This window comes from Labrus mixtus, chromosome 11 (assembly GCF_963584025.1).
Source record: "Labrus mixtus chromosome 11, fLabMix1.1, whole genome shotgun sequence".
NCBI classification, from domain to species: Eukaryota; Metazoa; Chordata; class Actinopteri; order Labriformes; family Labridae; genus Labrus; species Labrus mixtus.
Genome location: NC_083622.1, coordinates 10,550,048 through 10,573,091, shown reverse-complemented (window position 1 = coordinate 10,573,091; position 23,044 = coordinate 10,550,048). Strand labels below are relative to the sequence as shown.

At 41.4% G+C, this 23,044-nt stretch overlaps 1 protein-coding gene across 1 annotated transcript in view; it reads right to left on the bottom strand.

Moving 5' to 3' along the window:
- The window catches only part of sv2a (synaptic vesicle glycoprotein 2A), a 51,025-nt gene that overhangs the window by 5,408 nt on the left and 22,573 nt on the right, over nt 1-23,044 (bottom strand). Inside the window, exons 3-12 of the mRNA XM_061049942.1 lie at nt 10,605-10,785; nt 8,698-8,849; nt 8,281-8,414; nt 6,954-7,043; nt 6,185-6,292; nt 4,988-5,076; nt 4,573-4,737; nt 3,962-4,095; nt 1,716-1,922; nt 481-640 (exon numbers count right to left, since the gene is read on the bottom strand). Coding sequence (XP_060905925.1) covers nt 481-640; nt 1,716-1,922; nt 3,962-4,095; nt 4,573-4,737; nt 4,988-5,076; nt 6,185-6,292; nt 6,954-7,043; nt 8,281-8,414; nt 8,698-8,849; nt 10,605-10,785 — 1,420 coding nt within the window. The remainder of the gene's footprint in view (nt 1-480; nt 641-1,715; nt 1,923-3,961; nt 4,096-4,572; nt 4,738-4,987; nt 5,077-6,184; nt 6,293-6,953; nt 7,044-8,280; nt 8,415-8,697; nt 8,850-10,604; nt 10,786-23,044) is intronic.

Here is a 23,044-nt window from a genome sequence, read left to right as displayed (position 1 = left end):
TCAGAGGGAATTTTCTGTAAGAATAATGAACCATTGGTGTTGAGATGCAGACTTGATCTCTCTTAACCTTAAAGTGAAAAGAGAGACACCCTGATGCCTGAACATTGTTGCTTGTAGGGTGTCTGCTTAGCCACAAGGTGGAGCAACAGCTTATGCTTAAAACATGTTCTTGTTTTGGTTCATTTTGTGATTATGTTAAAAGTATTTTACATTCAACTATTTTCAAAGAATTAAAATGTGGGTTTACAAACTCAGCTTTTCTAAGGGGGACCATGAAGAGCTAGGAAAAGATCCTCTCAGGCCATTAGGTGGCAACAAGGCTGCTGTATGCTTTGCATCACATGGACGACCAATGAGTTCATCACACAATGTCATCCATCCCTGTAAGCCAGCCAATCATCGACGGGCAAGTCTCGTGACAGCATTTAACACGTAATCTACAGTGTCAGGGAGATTTCAGGGCATGCCTATATTTCCTACCTCTTGTCAGAGGGGTAGAGCTCCACCGTCAGCACGTCGAGGGCGTTCCAGGAAGCGATGCTGATTCCCCCAAACAGGCAGAGCAGAGCAATCATGGCCGACTCGCTGTTGCCAAAGGACAGGAAGAAACAGCTGACGCAAGAGATCACACTGGAGCCCGCTGGAGAGAGACACCGGGTGAAAGATAACGGTAAAGAATAAATAAGCAAGGATGGGAATCCTTTATGAACTCATAATTTGTTCAAGCCTCTCATATAAACCAGACAGACAAGAAACACCTTCAGTTCATCAGTGCCCTGTCCAAATCATTTGACCATTGTGAAGAAAGAACATCATATTAAGAAAACATTGTGTTTTTGGGACCTGTACCTGTGTGGGTTTGGGTGTAATAAATAGGGTTAAAATTTAGGCCTTTGAATAAAACATTGTTTTACAGTTTGTGCATGCCAAATACTCTATTCTGTAATTTGTAACACTTTCATAAGTTCTAAGCAGCTTCTGAAACACACTGAAATGAATAGTGACGCCTCTATATGAGCTTCAAAAGTGAAGGAGACCATCAGCTGTTTCTACATTATTTTTAATGCTTTCTGTTGCCGGTGGGTGGGCGTAAGACAAACTTGTCAAAAGTGTGCTGCCAAAACAGCCTGTTTTTGAATTCCTATAGCTTGATACTTGATACGTGTTAGATTTGACCGTTAAAAGAAATCAGAATTATTTTTTTTTACCAACAGATGTACAGGACATAATCAGTATAGACCCATTTGTAAAACGGGGTTGCTAAAATAGACACAAACCAAAATGTCCTCACAGGACCTTGAATCACTTCTAAGCTAATATTATACAAAAGCTAGTGCAGCATTTAACCACATGACGTTTTGAGAGCATGTGATGATTAGATAGGAATGACTTCAATAACGTTAAGTTAGCTGGCTAACTGTTATGTTTATCCATGAATTGGTTTCATGCCAAAGTTAGCTGTTGGGACTCAGCTGTATGTTTCTGAAGTGTTATCTAATATGTTTTTTTATCTTGAAATTGCCATATTTCCCTGTGAACTCTCACTATGTATCCTCTTTTCAGTTGCTTATCATCTAATAGTAATATTTGCCAGATTTCCAGATTTCAAATCGGTCACATAGCAGTTCATCATTTTACTAGAACTTGAGTTTCCCATCTGGAGTGAGCAGTCAGCCATGCTTAATATGCTGAATGGGCCTCTATGTTCATATTACCTAGCATCCTCAGCCGTCCGATCTTGTCCATGAGCAGCGCAGAGACAATGTTGCCCGGCAAAACAGCCAAGGTGCCCAGGAAACTGACGAAGTAGACCATGTAGGCATTGTTTTCATCGCTGACGTCGCTAAGCACGCAGCCCTCTTTGTTGTGCAGGAACGTGCTGTTGATGAGCCTGCTGTTGACCAACCTATACTTGAAGAGATCTGTGGAGAAAAGAGAGGGAGGGAGGGAGGAAGGTAAAGAGGATTGATAAAGAGTGAACACAGAAATGTTGAAAAAGTTTGATTATGACAGTAAGCGTTTTGGTTATCAGGTTAACGAACAAGGTAGGGAGCATGGTTGAATCTGTATCAATAAAGAGCAGTCCAGTTAAGCATAATTACAAAGCAACTTCTTGAAATGTACCAAAACAAAGACATTTCAGTGTAACCATCGTCCATCAGGATTATGAAGCCCTCATTGATAACTCAATTTCCTGCTTTGTAGTTTATATTGAGTCATTCTGCATTGATTTGAAACTAACGAGTCAAATATCCCTTTTGGCTCAAATAATTGCACCTGAGTTAGCGCTATATGATGCATTCACAACCAATTCAATGCACCACATGTTATTTTAATTCACAAAAAATGTCCAAAATAAAGATAATCTGAACAAACTTCATATTTTGATGTAAAGTTGTATTACATCAGGTTCATATAGCCTAATTTAGTTCAGACAAATATAATGCCATCTCTTTTTGGCCAAACTATCCATCATGTGGTTTGTTCCCATTATGCTGCAGTTTGACAATAAGGGTCACTGTGGCATTAAAACAGGGAGCTCAATTAAGCATCCATAAGCAAGCATGTTTTTAATTCCTCTATAATGAGGAACTTCTGGCCGACACTGATAGCAGCTGTGAGTGATCACTTTGCGTGTGTTAAGACTGCAAACAACTAACAAAGGGGGTGGAAGGTCTGGCTTTTATTTGTTGTATGTAAGAGTGATGTATGTGCGGACACAGCTGCAGATAAATAGTCGACCATGTCATTGTCTAAAATGCACAGGATTGAGTTCTCAGCTACTTCCCTTTTTTGACATATCTGTGGAAAAAAATCAATGCCGTGGTTTGACATGAGAGACAGCTCCAGTATTGTAAAATGAAATATTAAAGGGTTCAGTCTGGGTTGCTAGGAGACACTGCAGCTCTGAAAGCTGAATTAAGTGTAAAATCATTCAGTCAGTCTGAGGAGGGTAAAAGAAAGTACAGTAACATGAGCCATTTGCACAAACAGTTGGAGCTGATGTTGCTTCCTTTTTAAATATCTGGAGAAATAAAGAGGAACAAACTGATCATGCACCTTATCCTAATATTGATGGATACATAAGGTCCTATTGTAATGATGCTAAACTATAGGCCGACATCAACTACCACAGATTGTGTAGAGCAATTCAACAGTTTCGATTTGTGGGCGCCGCCATCTTGCCGTTGCTGTCATTAGTGCGGTGTATCTCAGGCAAAGAGAATTACACAAAATCATCAAATAAGAATTTATTCCATTTTCACATGACTTTACTTTTCAATCAAAATAAATCTGCATCAAATGGAAGCCAGTGTAGAACATTTTAAAGGTAAACTAAGTAAAAGTCAGTGTTTTCTGAAGATTATGATACGGGATCCTAATGCCACTCGTGCTGCAGGAGCCTGAGGGGCAGAGCCTACAGTAGACCTTTCTCAAACCGGACCCCCCTTTCTACCACTCCACACACTCACAGCGGAAAGAAGCACCCTTCTTTAAGAAGGAGGGATCAGATGCAGCAGCCAGCTTTGGGAGAAGCTCCCCACAATCCCACAGAACAGGAACTTTATGTAACCATGGTTTCATATCACACAGATAATAAGGCGCTTCCATAAATGATTATTATAGACAGAACACTTTCCCATATGAGAAACATCTGTGTATCTTTTGTGGTGGCATTTCTTTTTTGTAAAATCAGAGTCTCTGTAAATGTAAAACATGCTACAATCATTTAGAAACATGCGCAATTGACATAAAAAGAAAAAGGGAGAGTTAGATCCTGAAATAAATACTTTTTACTGGTAAAATGCAATTCAGTTTTTTTACAATGCTGATTTAAATGGGTCATGATGTCACAAATGCAAGCCGATAGATCCCCACCATTACACCTTCCGTGTGTGTGTGTGTGTGTGTGTGTGTGTGTGTGTGTGTGAGTGTGTGTGTGTGTGAGTGTGTTTCCTACCTGTGTTGTAGAAGAGGGTGGCGATAAAGGTGCAGTTCTTGAAGAAGGTGTTGCTGGAGGTGATGTCTTCAAAGTAACACTCCTCAAACAGCGAGTCTTCAAACACCATAGACCTCATCTTTAAATTCATAAATCTGCATAGAGTTACAGGCGGGGATGATGCAAGACGTGAACAGATGGATTATGGGAGTTGGAAGTGGAAGAGAGAAGTGGAAGTGGAGAGAGATCAAAAAATGAAGATGCAAAGTCTTTTATAACCAAGGTTGGCACTATAAGGAAGTAAGATATTTCATTACCGTGCTACATTTAGAATTTTAACAGCTCAAATCACAGCATACACATAATTCATATTGAAAAGACAAGGTCAGAGGAAACATCACAGTCCGGCCGATTAAATATGAACAAGTCTGCAGAAACTTCATGCAACCAAAGCAATGCTAGGCATGCAGATTTCATACATTTATCTAAACGGTTATCATCAAATATATTCACACACAAAGTATTGAAGATATGATACATATTTAATTTATTCAGATATCCTTATCATGGTTTAATTCACGATGAGTCTGAGGGGATGCATGTTTTTTTTTTTTTTTTTCCGGCTGACTCACTTGTCGTTAAAGTACTCTCCCTGGCGGTGGACCTGGTTTTCCAGGGTGAAGTTAAAGGTGACGTGTTCAACTTTCTCCTTGACGAACACCTTGGTGCGCGAGGCGTACTCCTGTTTCTGCAGGTACTTGATCATGTCGGGGAACCACACTGTCAGACCGTAGTAGCTGGACAAGGCAGAGGACGAGGAGAGAGGCAGAGAGGGTAAGAGTGCAGAACACATTAACAAGATGTAAACTCTATCTGAGAAACAGTTTGTCACCTAATACCTGCAAAGCCTTCAACACATCACTGCTGTGACCATTTTTGGTTTCAGCAAATAACTGAACATGTTGAGTAAGCGGAAGTATTTACTCAACATGTCAAAGAACTGATCTGAACCTGCCGGGGTTCGCCCTGTCTTTAACCTCCTCTCACCTGAAGGACATGGAGAACCAAACGGCCATCATCATGTAGGTGGTGCGGCGGTACTCTGGAGAGAAGATGGTGAGGAAATTACTCCACACCTAAAGGAAAGAAGGCAAACACACAGACATGGAGACACAAAGAGAAAACAATAAATATGCAAGTACAGTCAAATAAAAAGTCAATATACACCAGACATCTCTGAAAACAAGCAGCAGCTGCAATAAATCAACACAAACTCCCAGAATCCCCTCCTAGTCATAAAGCAAACAAATCCTGTCACTAAATACACACAGTCCACAAAAGATGAAGACTTTGACTGTCACATTAATAAAGTCAAAACTCAGAAGGTTCTTCCCAACTTTCATTTGGCATTAATGTTTGTTCGCGTGGTGAATGTGTTAATAAATGACATGTGAAAGGTTTAGAATTCCTTATTGCATCGTTTAATTCACCTAATGTCAGTTCAGGTAAATATAGATTTTAAAATATATCTATTTTACATATTTTAATAATCCCAGAGGGTAGTGTTGTAGTCAAGACAGACTAACCAAGACTAAGACATACCGAAGACTAGAGTGCTCCGAGAACAAGACCAAGACATTTAGGGATCGAGACCGGTCTTGACTCAGGGGGATAAAAATCAAATTATGAATGAAATGAAGTTATTCATTCTTTTAGAAAGGGCGTTTTCCTTCTAACCACAGTGATGACGTGGGAAAAGTAGCCTAGCAGTGCTGGTCTTGACCGGTCTTGATTTAAAATCCGGAGTCCGCCCAGCCTGAAGATTCTGGTTTTACACTCCGTTATGACACATAGGTCTGAAATACAAACATATACAAACAGGACCTGTGGACATGGAGAGGTGTCAGAGTGCGGCTGCTACACGGGGAGTTTTTTGCTCAAGGGACCTGGCAACCAGACTAACTCCCATACTTTGATCCACACCAGGACCAGAACCATAGCAAGCAGTGAACCCCCTCTTTTTAACAAAGTGACATCTCATATTATATATTGGTCAGGTTTCATTCTGAAAACAAACAGGATTTCATACGAGCCTGCAGCTTTGCCAACATAAATGGATTCTTTGGTCCTTGTCCGTCCTCACTGTGACACCTTGTTGTTTCATCTCAGCAGTTAATCTTCCTAAATAACAATCTGTAAGATGAAAAAAAATAAAAAATAAAAAAAAACTTCAGGGTTTGTCACCTGGTGGAAAAGAGTAGTTAGCTTGATCCTCCATTTCTGATGCCAGGCAGCCCCATCGCCCAGGTCCACCAGTTCATCCATCTGCTTCACCGTTTTGATTGTGGTCACCTGGAAACATCAAAAAGAGAAGAAAAACTAGTGGGCACACATCCAACTGAAAAGATACAGGTGCAGGACAAATAAACAACAACCTGGAAACAGACATTCAATCATCAGATATATAATATAAATTACTGTTTTCTAGTCATTTACACTTTTTACTTTTAGAAAAGGTTTGAACAAAATGGAGTATTAACAGCCAATAATGCTTTAAACACATTGGAGAATGTACGATAACAGATATGCACAACGTATAATTGAGCTAAAATTTACAGAAGCTGATTATAATTCATGGAGTTTTAATTATAATTATTTGTTCCCATATTTTCCAAACCATCTATCAAAACGGCTCTGCAGTTAAGGAACAAATATCAGAGACAACTGAATGGTTCCTTTTCACCCGAAGTTGAATCTCAGCATTAACACTGTGATTTTCATTCCTGTTCTAATACCTTTCATTGAACATTAACACAAACCGTGTGGCTGGAAGAGGCTTTAAGAGATTACAGTAGTTTAAAGAAAGTCTGTTTAAAATGTTTAATATGCTAATTTATGCAGCACAGAGCTCAGAACCCGCTGCTTTGTATCAGCCTGCAGGCAGCAACACATGCCCTGTGTGAAGACCATTTTAACTGCATGCAGACCGCAGTTCTTCTTTGCTGTCACTTACAGAGAAGACCCTCTCTGGGTAACCCTTGGCTCTCATGTTGGTGTCATGGACCTGCTTCAGAATCATCCACGCCTCGTCGTGCTTCCCGTTCTGAAGGAGAAAAATGAAAAACAAATGTAATAGTTGTTACTCTTTTACCAGTAGCCGTTGTTAACCTAAGCTGAGCTCAATATTTTAGTAGTTGTGTTGTTTTTTTTCTGGTCAGGGATTGAATGTTGGACCGTTGATTTGAGTACTAGTAAGCCCAACTTAGCATAAATACTGGAAAAGACCAATACCCTAACAGTGGAAATAGTTGACAGTTTCAAATATCTTGGAGTGACGCTAGACAAGTCTCGTACAGACATCCAAAGAAAGAGCCATCAAAGACTGTCAGCAAACCGCAAACTGAAAGGACTTTATTTTGACCAATCATCCTGCTGCCGTCATATTTTGAAAAATCTGATCTCCTCTCTTTCGCTGTCAGTTTGTCGTTTTAGTTTGATCGCTGCGACCCTCCCCCAGCCCCCAGTCACCTCCATACCATCTCAACAGTGTCCATAACCAGCTCCTCCTAAATCCTTATCACTCATCCTGCATACTTCCACCACCACCAGTGTCTAGACTCCAACAGGGGGTTTCCTATCCCGCTGTCTGCCTGACTACCCTTTCAGGTACATGAAGACATGACGGCGTCTAATCACCAAAGACATTGCACGTTTATCTTTCCTAAACTTGTTCATATAATTGTTCACTCTTACTGAAGTCTCTCCTGATTGAAATATGTGTAAGCAGCAAAAATAACAACGAAATACCTTCTGTTGATAAAACAAGGGAAGTATATATTGATGTATTTACAGTTTGATAAAAGTGGCTGAGATATAAAAAAAGGATGGAAAATACTGTTAAATATTTAATGATTTTGATCCAAGTTTAATATTGGGATCAGAATTATATCCCCAACAAACCAGGTGACCTTATACTGTAAAACAGCTTTATATGATTCCTTCATCAACGGATCCTAAAATCCATCTCCAAGTTTCCAGTTCACTCTTTACTCTGTCAGAATTCGAAACACAGTGAAAGGTAAAATACTTTAGATATACTCTTTGCACATTACAGTCCCCTGTTTAGTCTGCTCCAAGATTTACACATGCACTTTTATTTATTTATTCAAAATATTCTGGAAAACGAGTACGCAGCACTTTGTCCGCAGCACGGTGTCTTCTGATTTGCAGGCGCGCTGATGCTTTCTGTCTCAAGGCTCTTTATGTATTCATGAAGTGAAGAGGCATTCTGATAACATTTTTCCACAAGGTCTGAGTGTGCAGCGAGCTGACGAGCTGACCTCCAGGTAGAAGCGCGGGCTCTCAGGCATGGTGGTGAGGGCAGAGATGGCCGCCACAGCGGGTAAGGCACACACCAACACAAAGACACGCCAGCTGTGGAACTGGTAGGCCGAACCCATCTGGAAACTCCAGCCTGACAGAGGAGGAGAGAGGGAGAGGACTGAAAAGATGAGCTGAGATGCAGCTGCTAGACCTGAATTGTGAGCATGAGAAGCTTCCTGTAACTAGTGAGGTACTGAAGGAGGTTAGTTACTTCTCTCCACTGTTGACTGACAAACAGCCCTAGCATCCCATCTCTACATTTTTATGTAAACTAAAAATGATAAAAATGACTAATTGATTAATCCGCTGACTAACATGCACATATTGACTCTGACAATGGTTTCCTGACCGAGCGATCAGTGTGTGTCTCTCACCATAGTGTGGGATGATGGCCCAGGCCATGGCAGAGGCGTAGATACCGCCGATCATCCAAAACATGCAGAGCCAGCTCAGATGCTCTCCTCGCTTCTCCTGGGCCAGGAACTCAGAGTAATAGGAAAACACGATGGGGATGGAGCCGCCGATGCTGTGGAGAACATGAATTTCAATCAAAAGTTAAAGCATCAGGAGGGAGAATGAGTGATATACAAAAGACAGATAAAGCCTTGTGGTTGATGAAGAATGAACATTAAAGTCTTAAAAGCCGTCCATTAAAGCCCAGCTGACTGCGATCCATAGCGGCTTCTTTACGGCCTCGTTGTACGTCTTCCATCACAACAGTTTACGACCCGATGGGAACAGATTCTGGGAACAGGTTCAAACTCAGAGCTCTGCCAGTTAAAATGGCAACATGATGACTCAATTTGGACAAGTTCAGCACGCTGCAAACTGCAGAAATAGCCACACAGAAAAGCCCCAATTCACAGTTCAAAACAATAAAGAGAGTTTAGAAATTGAAGCTGTTGTTTTGTGATTGCTGAGCTGGGCATTCATCGGAGCTACACTTTACAAACTAATCAACTGAAGAAAGAAGAAAATAGGTTTTGACTTCAAAGTTATACTTTCATTTATAAATCGTTTTCTAAATAATTCAAATGTTTGATTTTGATGCCCCCTAGTGGTAGTTTCAACAAGAGTCAACAGACATGCTAGCAAGTTTTATATTGATAATAACGGATTTAAATTATTCATTTTTTTTGCTTATCTACAACTTGCCTTATTTGCTGTTTATTTTATTGTAAAGCACTTTGAAAATAATTTTTGAAAGGGCTTTATACATTTAATTATTATTATAAAGCATTAATAAAAACACAACAGTTGCTTTGAGCCAAACGCTAATATTTGCATGCTACCATACTCAGGGTGCATGTGCTAACATGCAGATACGAAATGGGTCATGTTCACTATATCACACATTTCATTTTGGTGTATCTGTGTGCAAACGATTGCTGATTAAGTCTTGTTCACACAAAACTCATGAGCTGAAGTTTTTGGGATGAGCTGCATGTTTGAACACGGACAGACACATCGTACAGATTTGGGTTAAAAAAAAAAAAAAGTGTTGGACAAACTCATTGACACTGTCATCCAAAGAGGCACGCCATGCAGAGTAGCTTAAAAATAGTGCAAATCATAGAAAATAAGATGTGTTATCGAGACACATTTTGTCTTTGCATTACTGACAAAATATCATGATGTGATACATATGTTAAGGTTATAGTGTCGCTCAAACAAGATAAGGTAATATTTACATATTGTACTTAAAACATCTAAAGTCTGGTGGAAGTCATGTTTTCCCATCAGAGTTTGAAAATCAGAGCATTGGCCGCCATTTTGCTGACATTGTACCACAGCCACCAGCATTCAGCCACAGAAGCAGAAACACGAGGAGACGAGGAGACCTGATGCGCCATTAAACCCAACTTTCTACAAAAAAAAACATTTCGTTCAGGCTCATCGTGTGTGAGATTCGGGATGTTAGTTAATGAAATTACCTTCTTAAGTGCAAGTAGACAAAACCATTTAAAGGAACTGGGACCATCGAAAAGCACATTCCTACACTTAAATGGAAAACAGCTCCAGAACATTCAAAACATCCAAGAATCTGAGGGTGTGGATTCTTTCTGTTAAAAGCACAGCATTTGCATCTGTCCTCTGACATGTTGTACTGCTCTGCTTGTCAAGTCAAATGATGCACCACAGCGGTCGTGACTGTTTCATTTCCAGGCCTGGCTGCTGCTGTGTGTGTGTGTGTGTGTGTGTGTGTGTGTGTGTGTGTGTGTGTGTGTGTGTGTGTGTGTGTGTGTGTGTGTGTGCACGTGTGACTCATTCTTGTCCTCACCCCACACCGGAGGCCAGGCGGCAGAAGAGGAAGGAGATGTAGCCCTGGACGAAGGACGAGAAGAAGGCGAACACGCTGTTGATGGAGAGGGAGATGAGGAGGGTCTGCCGCCGGCCGATCCGATCAGCCAGGCCGCCCCAAATGAAGGCTCCGACCATCATCCCCAGGTACACGATCAGACCTGAAGGAGAGAGAGAGAGAGAGAGAGAGAGAGGGGTGGAGGAAAAGAACGAGGAGGGGAAGAAGAGGGGAATGGCAGGGGATTGTAACAGGAGATATAATGAGGAAGGGAAGAGAGACAAAGGACATGATAATGAGGTTTTATTCATCAGGTAATTCGTTGATATTACTTCCACTCTCATTACTTTTCCAATTCCAGGGATATAAGCTGATTTAGCTGCTTTGTTGGGCTACACGAGTAGTTAGCACACAAAACACAAAACAGAGCGACAGCTGAATCACCTGAATCGTATATTACCTATAACATTGCACATTTCTGTTCAGGTCTGCTGGTTGAATTTCCCTTTTTAATATAACTTTTGATGCAAGTTCTGTCCCTAAAGAAATGTGTTGGAATCAGACCCAGGAGTGCTTTAAAAGTAGTGATAATAAAAACCAGCCCTTTAGTCAACTGAATGTAAAGCTTGAAGATTTAAATGGACGTTTTGGGGTTTTATTTTATTCCAGTTTCGGTCTGCTGCAGCATCTTTATTGACTAGAGCTAGACCTTTCGAGGCGCTGACGGTACGGAGTATGTGGAAATTAAGAGGGGGGGGGGGGTCACCAGAGGGTTTTACAACACAGTCGGGCAGTTAAATCAAGAGTCAGTGTGATCAGTTTTGGCAAAAGTTCAAAGCGTAGATAACATTCTCCAATACACAGGATATGGATTGCTGGTACATGAGCAGGAAGCTTCCTTTGCGGTGAACACTGAGGGGAGTGAAACATTCATCATTTACATAAGAATATCTATATTACAGCTGGATGAATTCAGCGCTGGTAAGTGGATTTGATATCGTTGGGACAGACACCGGCAGGCGGTTTTAATAGCCTAGCTTAGCTCCCACTGGCTGTAGCTTCACAATGAGCATTAAAAAAAAAACACCAAACAGAGGTTAAAATGTCTAATTGATCTATAAACAATCATCTTTTAAAAAAAAAAAAAAAAAACAACTCAAGGATGAATGTAAATAAAGCCGGTGCCTTCTTTCCCGCGGTTACTAGAAGTCTCTGTAAGCGGCTGCTAACAGAAACAAACAGCAGTGTGTCGACCCAGCCGTTTGATCCGAGGTGCTAACATGACTCACAACTCATGAACTTATCCAAGCCTGCCTCTCTCTCCCTCTGCGCCACCACACACACACACACACACACACACACACACACACACACACACACACACACACACACACACACACTTTGCTCCCTTTGCAATTGCTGCCTTATTGACATCCTGTCAGCAGTCTCCACGCTGCCTGAGTCTGCAGTGACACGAGTTATTGGTGAGATCACCCTGAATGAATAAGGAGGCTGTGACATCTGTGCTCAAATCGTATGCTCTGTTCAATGACTGCAAAAATAAACTATTCTTTAATCTATGCTATATTATTGTCCATTTAACCCTTAATGTTTGTCTCTAATCTCTCCAGATATTCAATACAGTCCAATTTTCTACATCTTATATTGTACCTGAGTCCAGCATTCAGACCATTTTAAATCGATGTAACTGAACATCTTGTGCCATTTTACTGCCTCATTACTGCTGGCAAACGCTGGCCGATCAATCGACAAACAAATATGCCTACTCATGGCTCACTTGTTCCCGAGCTTTCAACCGTATCTCACGGACCTGAAATGTTCCGTTTTATTTTGTATCTGGATGTGCAATCAGCGTTGATGATAAATGTAGTCAGTTAAAGCAAACGATTTCCTCAGTGCGTGCTCTATTGAGCGAGAAAGCCGAGAGAGTCACCTGCTCTCTGAACTGTGACAGGAGGGGGCCTACATTTACCAGGATGCACTGCGATTAGGCAACTCTGCCTCATCTGTGTTTTTTAATGCATCTTTGAAAATAATCGCTGACGTTAATACCCGCTAAAGATCAGAGTAAGTCAAAACACAAGAGAATGTATCTTCTTCTTGCATACCGTCCTTTGCACTCATATTTGTGGATGTAATTTGTGATATTCAGGCTGATTCTGACTCGAATTCTGAGTCTCACGGCTGCATGTTGTTTGCTGTCCAGCGTACACGACGGTCAATCACATCCCGATCTGCTGCTCCCGAACTGGTCGAATTATTTTCTGCTTATTTGAAATTTGTATGCACCATAAAATGTATCTTAAAACAGTGTGAGAGACATTCCCCCACCACTTTTTTTTTTACAATCATACAGTGATTCCTGGCCTTAGGCTTTAACAGAAACTGTGACAGATAATCACTTTCTTACAAAAAAAAAAACTAGGACGGTTATTACTCAGAAGAAATACAATATTTAGGACAAGAAAATCCAAGTTTAGCATGTCTTTGGAAGTCTTTGCTTTGGGATGATAAGTAAAGGGGTGTCCCTTTCTATTAGATATAAAAATACCTTTAAAGTGTTTTTAATTTGTGCGTTTGCAGTGTGTGTGAGTCATCCCTCGTTCCCTCTGTCCGTCTGTGTATTTCTGTGTAAACACTGCAGTGCTGGATATGTGAAGAAGGTGACTTTCACTCCCTCCTCTGATCGATTGCAGGGGATTCTTTGTGTGCATATGTGAGTGTGTTTCCATGTTCCCAGGTGGGTTTGAATACAAACTCCTGTGAGCGTGTTTTGTGTCAACATTTCCATTTTCTCATGTACTCTTAGTGTGGACTCCTGCTTTGTCAATGCGTGGGTGGTGTGTGTGTGTTTGGCAGAGCATGGAGACAGCTGTGAGCCTCTCCTCCTGACAGAACAGCTCATAGCAGCAACAACGAGAGATGATTGCTGGGCTCTTAGCCGTCGCCGCAATGCAGCAGCAGAGAGGGAGACAGAAGAACAGGCCGACAGACAGACAGACAAACCACAGTGACCAGGAGAGACCAAACTGTCAGTATCTCCCTATGTGCAGCTGTCGGAGAATCTATCTGCTGTGTTGCTGAACTGTCAGGCTGTTTAACATTCACCGTCACTGGATCACTATCGCTGCCTCTCTCTGCCTCGAGCTCAACTTCGTCTGCAGACACTTTCACACATGCACTGCACTCCTGAAATTGTCCAGAGGAGGTATAAGTGTGAACACAAACAGCCAAATCTGTTAACCCCAATGTGATACAGACGTTTTCCTACCATCCCCCTCAGTAAAGATTCTGCATAAAGTTAAAGTGTGTCAAAGCGTGAAAACAGCCGGTAAATATCTTGAACATTTACGTCGAGCAGGTGGGCTGGGTGATGATTATGTTCAGGTAGAGTGAGATTTTCCTGCTTTTTCCTCTTTAAGTTGTCGCCTCAGTCGTCTCTTAAAATGTCATCTACTCGTGTTTGTATTGTTGGAACAGCCTTATGCATGTTGTAGTGATATTAACACAGAAATTACAAAAAAATAACTGAAGACTACTCTTCCTGCATGTGCATCCTATGTGCTCAACGAAACAGAGTATTTCCTAGCGGTGAGAAAACAGCTGACACAATTTCCTGCCGAGTGGAAGTGTGAAAGGCAACCCCAGAAGATTTCAGTTGTCTCTTAAGTTATGGTGTAAAGTTCACACTAAACCCTACGGTATGTTCTGTAGGCTCTAACTTGTGGTGTGTTATTGTTTGGTTGCACCACAGAGACATGAGGTTCATCGTATCTAGTACAGTGTAACGTTCAAACTAAACAAAATAAAGTCACAGATATGACGTTTTCACTTCCTGCCTTGGGCTTCCCTTCCCAATCAGTGAAAAGCATTTTTTTAGAACAGTGTTTGTTCCAGTGCTGCAACATGTGTCTAAGTGACTCTGATCAGCATCTGAAAATAACTTCTGTTCACTGTCATAGATCCAAAAAAACAAGTGACATTGAGTGATAAAATCTTCAACTAAAACAAAAAAAAAAGGTGATTTAACGGTACTCTGTTGTTGGACAGATGGAATGATCTCTGCTCATGGAAACTGTCAGCGTGATTATAAATCAAACATTTCTGAGGGATGTAATCTATCACTTGAGAACACATTAACGGCGCTAAACAGCCGGTTAAACCCTCACTCTCCTCCTCGATGACTACACTTCTGCCTACGCTGGAACTATGGAACTATCTCAGCTGATGCAACAACTTAAAATGTTAGAAGAGTAAAGTAAAGTCTGTTGTAAGTTAGAACTTATGTTCAGATTCGCCCCTCCAGATAACACATATAACTAAGACTAACTAAGATTCACTGCAAACTGTTTAAGGAAGAAACAAATATCATCAAAAATGCAAAAAAAAAAAAAAAAAAAAGGCAGTCGCTACACAGCAGCATGTCCTTTATTTTTTATTACACAAGATAGTTTTGCCCTCATGAAAAGGATACGCACTCATTAAGAAACTTTTATGCCCTCTTGCCCGACTGATTTGTTACATAATCTACCGCATGGCCACCGTAACCCAAACCGCTTTTCCACCTTCACCAGACGCTGCAGGCTAAGTTTATGTGAGCTTCAATGTATTGACAACACTGGCGTGACCTCAAATTGAGCGGCACAAAACACCAGAAACGAGGCAAAGGGTGTCAAACACTTTTACAGCTGCGACTCTTCGCACCTCAAAGTATTTTTCCTGCGGCTAACAGAACATCTGGCATTTTCTTTTCCAGTTTTTTTTAGTGAGTAATATTGTAACAGCAGCAAGCAGATTCAAATGTCAGAACCATGTTTAAAGGCAACACATTCTGCTGATTCATATTTTAATGAATAATTTCACACCTTAAATTCTGTATTTTATTCAGTAAAAAAAAAAAAGAACAGACGTCCACATTATAATTAAATGGACTCCATTTCTCAGGCTCAATCCAAAGAAAGTTCTGGAGCATACGAGTCACTTCAGGCTAATTTCTTTGGTGCAAATGATCCTGTCAAGAAACTACTTCCAATATAGGCAGCTTTGGTCAGTTGGTAGAGTCGGTCTTCTCTCAACTGGAAGGTCGAGGGTTCGATCCCCAGCACAGCCACATGTCTGATGTGACACTTAACCCCAAATTGCTCCCGCTGCTTCGTCAGCGGCGTGTGAATGTGAATGAATGGGGTTAGTTAATACTGATGCTCACTTTACATAGCAACATTGTGTGAATGTGGTGTGAGTATTCTATTTGAGTATTCTGAAAACTAGATTAGCGCCATACAAGCTTAATATCACTATCCATTTACCACATGCAGGATCTTGTTTTTTGCAGAAACAAGGGGTCAGCATGGGGATTTCTTTTGCACTGTCATATGTCATGACTAGTAATGGGGTTCTGGGAAGATAAATTCATTCATAACGCAAACACAACACATTTCTCCTGAGGATTTCATTATGTAAAAGGTATAGACGACATTTTATTAAAACCTTGTGGATTACATCACCTCCACCACACGCTACCTTCTCTAGCTTTGCCCCAAAATAAATTTGCCTCAAGTGATTTGTGTACTCCAGTACTTTCATTGGATTCTACCTGAGAGCACCGATCTCCATTTGTGGAGCGGCTGAAGAGTTTCCTTCTACTTAAAGCTTACAAGAGTACTGCAGGGGTTGGCGCGCATGTGCGGAGGCTGCGGCCCGTGTTCAATTCTGACCTGTTGCTCCTTTCCCGCATGTCGTTACCCACTCTCTCTCTCCCTGATTTCCAACTCTGTCCACTGTCCTGTCTCTCTAATAAAGACACAAAAAGCCCCAAAATATTTATTTTTTTCTAAAAATACAAGAGTTTGGGGATAATATTTGGTAAATTGTATATTTTAAATGTTTTTATGACATCTGATACGTTTCAAACCTCCTCAGACCTTAATCGCCCTTTAACATCAACATTCGTCTCAGTGTTTTTTTTTATTATCATAGCAATAGTTTTATACTAATTAACTGGTACATCTAGAAGGAAGGTGTAGGCAGTGTGCCAACTCCAAACCATGTAAAGCTCTCTCTTGAATCCTTTTTATAACGCATACAAGACACTGTTGAATCCTATTTGGTTTGTCTGAAACAAAATGAGGGGCGGCCAGAAAGAGAGAGACAAATAGGCTGGAGTCTTCAAACCACTGAGCAGCTCCGCACTCCAGAGAGGAAGAGGGGGGAGGAGAGGATGACGAGTTAGTGAAAAAAAAAAAGAGAAGAGAAGAGAAGGGGAGGATGGTGGCCTGTCTGAGCTGTGACACAGCTCCAAACGGCTCCAGGGTAGCGTGTGTATTTGTGTATGCTTGTGTGTGTTTTGTGTACGAACATGGAAAGACAAAGTGTGTTCCACTGCAGGGTTGTGTGTCTGTGTACATGTTGGCTGAGGGAGGGGGGCAGGGTAGAGGGGGCTATAAATAGCCGGTTTTCCCTTTCTGCCAGAACGCACGGGGCTTTTTGAATGAGCTGGAGGAGGACGCAATCACCCATCAGAGGACTCGGCCGGTCAGACCTCACACTCCTCACTGCTGATGACTGAAAACCATGAATACAAATAAAAACTGTTTCAGCAGCGGCCTCACTATGCGCTGATGAATTAGTCAATGCATGTTTTAATAAAAACAATGCAGCCAATGATTAAAGAGAGTGTAGGCATTACATTTTTTTTTCTATATTTGCTGAAACTGTCTTCAAATCACGACAGCAATTAATAAATCAAATGCTCTGACAAAAAAAAGGGACAAATTCAGTATCTGTTGCCGTCTCTGACCTGTTATTAGTCATTCAAATTGTAAATGGACTTGACTACATAAAAGATGTACTAAGGCGACTTTCACAGCAGATTTTGAGATCAAAACAATGCTCTCTTCAGACATACACACACCTCCCTCATTCTGCTCGAGGGCTGGAGCCGATCCCAGCTGTCATTGGGCGAGAGGCGGGGGTGCACCCAGGACTGATCGTGAGTCAATCACAGGGCTGACATACAGAAACAAACAACCAGTGGCACTCACATCCACACCTACCTACAGTTCAGGGTTACATATTAATGTAACAAGCATGGGAATAAACATAAAGCTTTGATTGGCTCACGCTCAGAGTCCCTTTAATCTGTTTTCAATTGGTTTGAAACACTCACGTTACTGCTTCTGCTAATTAAGAGCAGGAAAATAAATAATAACATCTCTGTATCTCCTGTTTGTTTTGCATTTAATTAAACTATCACTCAGGTGCTTATTCGTTCACAGTGTGGGTTTGTACTCTTTTAACTCTGTTACTGTTGGTTACTCTTGGTAAGACTGAGAAATAAACTGCTCATGTTCCTGTTCATTTCAGACAGAAATGAACACTGTATGTCTAATAACAGTTTCAATCCAAAAAAACAGATCAAACACTAATAAGAGGGTACGGAGCCTTTTAAGTCACCGCTCCATGTTTGAAATTCAAACCGAACAATATTGCCAGCAGGGTGAATAAAATGAGACCATCTGCCGCCTCGTGGCCTGTATATTCCTCTTTACAAAGCGAGCTGAACACTAAAACATGCATCCTTAATTCACACTGACACTGATTCTCGTCTGGAATAATGTTCACCACGATTTAGTTAAGGGAAACGGCTAATTATAGCAGCAGGCTGCAGAATCTAACCTGGTTTTCCAACAGTTTTTCCCCCCTGCAAGCCTCTCCCACAGGAGCAGAGAAAAAACTGTGATAAGACACAGGTAGTTCTTCTAAACCATCTTCTCTCCATACCTCATATCCTTCTGTATCACTGATATGTAGTTTCTGATTATGTTTATTAAAGGTAACACATTATGTAAAATAAACTTCACAATGTTTTTATAACACCAACATGTGTTCCTAGTCCATCAACAAATCCCTCAATTGTGAGAAAAGGCCACCCTCTCTGTCTTCTGCCTGCTCCACTTTTCAGAAAATGTGTGCTCAAACAGGCCGTTTGGAGATTTTCCCTTCATGACATCACAAAGGGCAGTAGCCCCTCCCCCAGGTGGGTGACACTCCCACAGCTAGGTGTTTGTTCTGCCCTTTGAGTCTGCCTTCTCACCGTAAACAATAGGACATGGAGCGAGAAAGCCATAGCCAAAGCCTTCCAGAGAGGGGGCGTGGTCAGACACAGAAACAGCCTGTTCTGATCAGGGCTGAAATAGAGGGAGCCTCGTCGTCATCTCTGTTATTGTTTTGATTGAGAGACTCCTTGCAGCGGATTTTACATACTGTGCGTTTCAAATTTGGATAAAAATTATGAAACGTTCTTCCCCTTTTCTTACACTGCATATGGAGTGGGTAGTGGTGTAACATGAAGTGATTCTGTACCGGGGAGCATTATTTGATGGGGAACATTATTTTGTCAAACCCCTAGGAACATCATTTAGCATGAAGCTGAGCAAAGATGGCAGCCACAGAGGCACCAAACAGAGAACGGGCTGGACATATCTGAAGGGTAATGTGCAGAAGTCTATATGCGTAACACATATTATGTTACCTTAATCCACAAAACTGTTGCAGTACGAGGAAAAGGCACAACAGTGTGAAGTGTACTTGACATTATTCAAAAGGCTTCTGCTTATCCTGCACTTTTCTAGAAATCTCTTTCCTGTGCAGCAGAAGAAAACCCTCAGCTTCTTCTTCACATGATGGTTAAACCGACGCTGCATGCAGATACAACCTCTGCAGCTTCACAGCAAGGACAAATCAATGACAAGCACTCAGCGGTTCTCTGCTGAATGTGAAAGTGTCTCAGTGATGTGCACCACAGGCATCACTGCTCACATTTTAAAAGCCTAATTTTCCCCTCTGGGGATCAATAAAGGATTATTTTATCCAGTTTTCTGTTTTTAATTTGCTCATCTTTGAAAATATTTGTTCTGCATGAAAGATGTCATGAAGTTGGCCTTTTAAAAAATACATTAAAATGCTAGGAATCCACGTTAAAACACACAATTCTGTTTAAATAGTAGAAAAGATTAGGGTCTTTTCTTTATTTCTGCATCTGAACCCCCCCCACTGGGTACGTCTCGATATCCTCTGCTGTGAGGGAGTTAATATTCTGCAGCCGATTACAGCTCACACGTGTGCAGAAGCTCACAGTCACACACATACAGTACAAATACACGCACACAATGTATGATTCCGCCACAGTGCGTCAAGTTAAAGTGGCTCGCTCTGTGACGGCATAGAAAGCTCCATTTAGACCTCGTTGAGAGGGAGAAGAGGGTGAGGATTGGGTGGGGGTGGGGTTGAGGACACTAAGAAGAATCATGGGATGCAGAGAGGCATGAGCAAAGGAGGCTCTGTAGCATGAGTCAGGGATGTTGCGTAACAGAAAGAGGAAGAGGGGGAGGGAATTGGGGATGGTAGTGTCTCCCTACTGGCTCCCCCATAGCACAGACTGAGCCAAAGCGCAAGAAGGGAGGGATGTACCTGACCTGTTGTGAGATAACGAAGTACATTTACTTAAAATAATATTGTAAGCACCCAAATTTAAGAGGGTTGACTGTACTTCAGTGTTTTGAATTGCTTCGACTTTTACCCTGCCACAGTTTAGAGGGAAATACTGCACTCTTTTCGACACAAAAAATTAGCTAAAGAAAAAAATATCAATCACATTCCTACTTTTCTAATATCTTTAACTGAATTGCTTACCTTTGTTACACTTTCCTTAAACCAAACTGCCATCTTCTGATCTTCTACATTATACTGTACTGTATTTATATGCAGAAATCTGTTTCTAAAGATACATGTCAACCTTCAGTTTCATTTTTGACCACTCAAGGGACTATAAAAAAAGCTGTGATTAAGTTAATAAAGTGAGCTGATTAATAAATAGAGCAGCTTCTCCTCACCGGCTACCTGTGAGTTTTAGAACTGATTATAGGATCTTGAAGCCTTAAATGACCAGACCCCTCTATATATCTGTTATTTGCTAGCTCCCTATGAGCCTGAGCGCAGCCTGAGATCCTCGAGCAGGGTGCTACTAGCGGTTCCTAAAATGTATCTGGTCAAAAAAGGTGACCAAATATGGCTTGGTAACACACATGCAGAATTTTATGGATGTTTGAGCAGACAGACACGTTTAGCCTCACAGACGCCGGTCAATGAACATGTCAGCAGTGCAATCAATACCTCATCCTGTGCATGGCTCTCTGTGAAGATCACACAACCCAGTAACCAATAAAGCTTTAAATGCACGTTAAATGCTGCCGCATGGGTGGAACGCTGACATACTTTCATGTCAGATCATGTGTATTTCCTTATACTTCATGAAACCTGCAGGTTATTTCTGCACAACATTCTAAGTTTAACCTGATTGTTAAATAGATCTTTGGACATGAGCAAACAAATAGACACAAAAATGCCAACAGGAAAAAGGACACACACACGCACACATGGCACAAACATTCCCCGCTGATGCAGCGCTGCAGCTCACTGACCAGCAGCAGATAGTGGAACTGAAAAGAACACATTGTACTTTATCAGGAAACATGTCTGTATCAAAGGTTAAAGGAGAAAATATGGATCCAAACATCTTGTACTTTCAGCACACGCTGTGACCTTTAAAGAAATAGGGATAAATCTGAATTAGTTTGGCAAGAGGGATAATAGTTAAGGCTGCGCTGTGGCAGCTTTGAGCATCACTGTTATTAAACAATAACCTTCCAGTCGGCATTAATGCTGGATGCATGATGTTCATTTAAACAGCACAGACGATCAATAGTCAGGCTTCACCATCTGCAGGGAGACATCAGTCCATGCTCATCGATGTGGCAGCAGCACAGTTCAACAGTGCAAACTAACTCGGTCAGTTCAATAGAAGTTATGTAATCTCACCTCATTCACCAAAATTACATAAAACATCTGAACATCTGATGTCCTACATTGTGATATTGATCTTTTTTGTCACTATTATTTGGATTCATGAAGATCAATACACATTTTGACCAAATTATTTCGTCAATTATCGCAAATCATACATTTGAGATGAGGACATACCAAATGGCAAAAATATAAATTTCAATAGTTTTATTTTTATTTTGGATGTTAAGATTAATCACAACCAATCAGCAACCTCTGGTGTTTAAACATTAAGCCAGTGCGGTGCGGAGTGCAAAACACAGCAGTTCCTCTAGTAGCCGCTTGAGAGAGACGAAGAAGTTTCATACACGACCCAGATCGAAGTGTCTGAACATGTTTAAAGCCTGCTACAAAAAACAATTTTGGTCTGATTAGTTAATGTCTTTATCGGCACACATTGTAGGGGGTGAATTCTTTTTTACAACTCACACGTTTTGTTTTTAAAGGATAAGAGTTGCGCACGATTAGGGGCGTCACTGATCTGAACTGCAAGCAGCCGTGTTATAGCCAAGCAGCAACCTCCAGTGTCGAAAAATATAGCCAAAGCGGAAGTGTAAAATCCTGCAGTTGGTCAAGTGTCGGCTTGAGGCGGGCTGCAGAAGCATCAAAGGTAGCATACACACCACATTCAAAAAAGCCAACATCAACATGTTTGTAGCCTGGTACAATCAACGATATTGTTCTGATCAGCTCCGGCTCTTGTTGACTGAAAATTAGGGTGAGACAGCATTTCCAGCACGGCGACCACCATCGATGGGTGTGGTAATAGATGGGTGACATCACTCGGGCTTCTTCCATTAACATTTACAGTCTGTGGTTGTAGTGGTTTGTCAGAAAGCTTAAGGCCTGCCTCAGCTTCACCTCTTTGCCTGTCATTAGGTTAACCAGGGTTTTTAATGAGTCAGCATTTCCAACATGACAATCGCCGTTGATCGGCTTCTTAACCAGCCTTACAGATACCAATGGATGATGTCACTCAACCTTTGTCCATATTTGACAGCAACTTTGTTGTCCAGTCTCCTCATTATCTACAGCTTCTTTTAAAAAGAGTACTCTGGCCCCTCCCCTCTGCTTGGCAGCCAATGAGAGATGTTAATTGGCAGTGAAGCAGGTTTAGACTATGATTGGATGGGAAATGAAGAAGGGTTTGCCCACCTCACGGCACACAGACAAAAACAGCTTTAACTGTTGAGGAGACAAACATGAGGAAGACGAAAACAAAACACGGAGCCCATGTAGTCACCTTCACGCCCCCTCACACACCGTCCAGCTGAAGTGAAGCAGAGGACATTGTGTTTGCATTGGCCGAGAGTTCGATTAAAAGTCCTACGGCTGATCACAGGCTACACGGGCAGTTGAATGTTAAATGGCTGTGGTTCCTTCGCCAACGAGGCTGCAGAAAAGCAATTACTGGAGGATAAGCTGCAACGGTAACTGCCAAGATAAAACGTGAGGCGCTGGCATACACTCACTGAGATGAAAAGAAACAGCAACAGGACATA